This window comes from Apaloderma vittatum, unplaced genomic scaffold (assembly GCF_000703405.1).
Source record: "Apaloderma vittatum isolate BGI_N311 unplaced genomic scaffold, ASM70340v1 scaffold5177, whole genome shotgun sequence".
Classification (NCBI taxonomy): Eukaryota; Metazoa; Chordata; class Aves; order Trogoniformes; family Trogonidae; genus Apaloderma; species Apaloderma vittatum.
Genome location: NW_009725559.1, coordinates 15,432 through 17,454, shown reverse-complemented (window position 1 = coordinate 17,454; position 2,023 = coordinate 15,432). Strand labels below are relative to the sequence as shown.

Here is a 2,023-nt window from a genome sequence, read left to right as displayed (position 1 = left end):
GGCCCCAGCGCTTCTCTCCCCCAGCCAGCCTCCAGCCCCAAATCCCAAACCTTTAGCAACACTGTGAGATGGAAACAAGGGATTCCAGTGCCCAGCTGTGCTGCTCCTGCCAGCATGCACGTTGCAACCATCCTGTGGTGCAATAGGGCTGAAGAATAACAAGGGGTGGGAGGGCAAAGGTTGGTGGCACTGAGGTCTGGGTTTGACACCCAGAGAGAGCCTTTTGGGGCTTGGGGTGGGCTCTGGCTGGCATTAACAACCTGCTCTTTCTCTTCCTCCCCCTGCCCCTGCCGGGCATCCCCCACAGAAGCGGCTGACAGCAACTCGACCCTGGGCGGCGGGACGGGCACCATGGGGCTGAGTGCCCGCTACGGCCCCCAGTTCACCCTGCAACACGTCCCCGATTATCGGCAGAATGTCTACATCCCGGGCAGCACAGCCACCCTCACCAACGCTGCCGGTAAGCGCGATGCCAAGAGCGCCAGCTCCTCGGGAGGCAACAAGAAGAAATCCGGGAAGAAGGAGAAGAAGTAGAGAAGAAGAAGGAGACCTCAGAGCTACAGGGCAGCCGGCTCCAAGCACTCCCCGCAAACCACAGCCCAGGCCAGAGGACGAATGTGAATTATTTTTATGTGTGATGCAAAAAGTAGGCAATGCTGCGAATGTATCTCATCATCATCAGAGCTAGGAGCAGGGTTTTGCTGCTGTTAGGTCTCATGATGAAAACCAATCCGAAAGCTAAACTGAACGCAAACAAGTGCCCTGTGAATACTTGCTAATGTTTTATACAGTCCCTCGGGTATTAGAATATGCAAGGGCAGAAGGTCTTCTGCCACATCTTTGGATCCGATTTGCTCCCAGATAGTCCGAGAAAGGCTCAAGGCTTGTGCTCGGCTTTGCCCATTGTAAATAATTTTAACACGGATCTTTTAATTTATAGACCTTTGACCACTTTTTGGAAAGGAAAAGGCAGTTCCTAGCCTAGAACCCATGCTCCAGATCTTTGCTCTTAAACTTTCCATTAGTAAAATTCAGTTAATAATAGCGATGGATTTGTTGCTGAGAAGTTGGTAGGGAGTGCTTAAGTTCCTGCTTATCTGTTACCTGGAAAAAAAAAGTAAGTAAGTGTTTGTATTGCATGAATCAAAGGGAATATGGCAAAGCTGCATCCTAAGCATTTATTTTTTTAACAAAAAGTGCAACCACCAATGGCCTGAAATACGAGACAGAAAAAAAACACCCTCCTGATGTCTCAGAGGCAGGGAATTCCATGAGGAGCATGCCGAGGTGTGCGGCAGCTGCCCCAGCGGTTCTAGGGGTCTCCGAAGAGCAGACACATCTCATCCCTTCTTTGCAGTAAATATTTATATGTACAGTCAATGTTCTTCTGGAATTAAAGCTAAGAGAGTTTCTAGCCCCTGCGGCCAGGCAGCCCTCTGGCCGAATCCCCGCGGAGGGAACCAGGGGATGATGCTTCACATTTCTGCACACCGTGTCTGCATGCATGTCCTTCACCTCACACCTCCACCGGTGCAGTGTAGCTCCACGGACCCAGGGAAGTCCTTGCATGCCCACGCAACGTGTCCGGCAGCCACCCCAGCCTCCGTGCTGGGGCTGCCTTGGGAGGGAGGGTGGGATTAGTTAAGTGGGATGGGGAAACTCCTCACCCCGAATAAGGAATTATTTGGGGTGTAGACCCCAAATAAGGGGAGTATTTGGGGTGTAGAGCCCCAAATGAAGGGGGTATTTGGGATCCACAGAGCTGCTGGTGCATGGTTTTGGTGTCGAGTTGGTGACTGAGTAAGTGACTGAGTTGGTTTGGTGGCACCTGGGGACAAAGAGCCAGAGAACGGACCTGAGAGCTGAGGGTGAGCATGGGGTGATGCTGCAAAGCTAGTGAGATGGGGCAACAAGGAGCAGGGCAGGAAGCGTCACATGGGACCATACTGGGCCAGCCCGAGGAGGTGATGCTCTCACTGGCTTTGGACTTTTCACACCATGGATGATATTGAAGGATGAAGAA

At 52.0% G+C, this 2,023-nt stretch overlaps 1 protein-coding gene across 1 annotated transcript in view; it reads left to right on the top strand.

The window, feature by feature from the left end:
• Positions 1-534, top strand: part of LOC104276563 (protocadherin gamma-A4-like) — a gene marked incomplete at its 5' end in the record, with an annotated part of 5,087 nt that extends 4,553 nt beyond the window's left edge. The window contains one exon of the mRNA XM_009872935.1: positions 308-534. Coding sequence (XP_009871237.1) covers positions 308-534 — 227 coding nt within the window. The remainder of the gene's footprint in view (positions 1-307) is intronic.
• Positions 535-2,023: the final 1,489 nt, after the last annotated feature.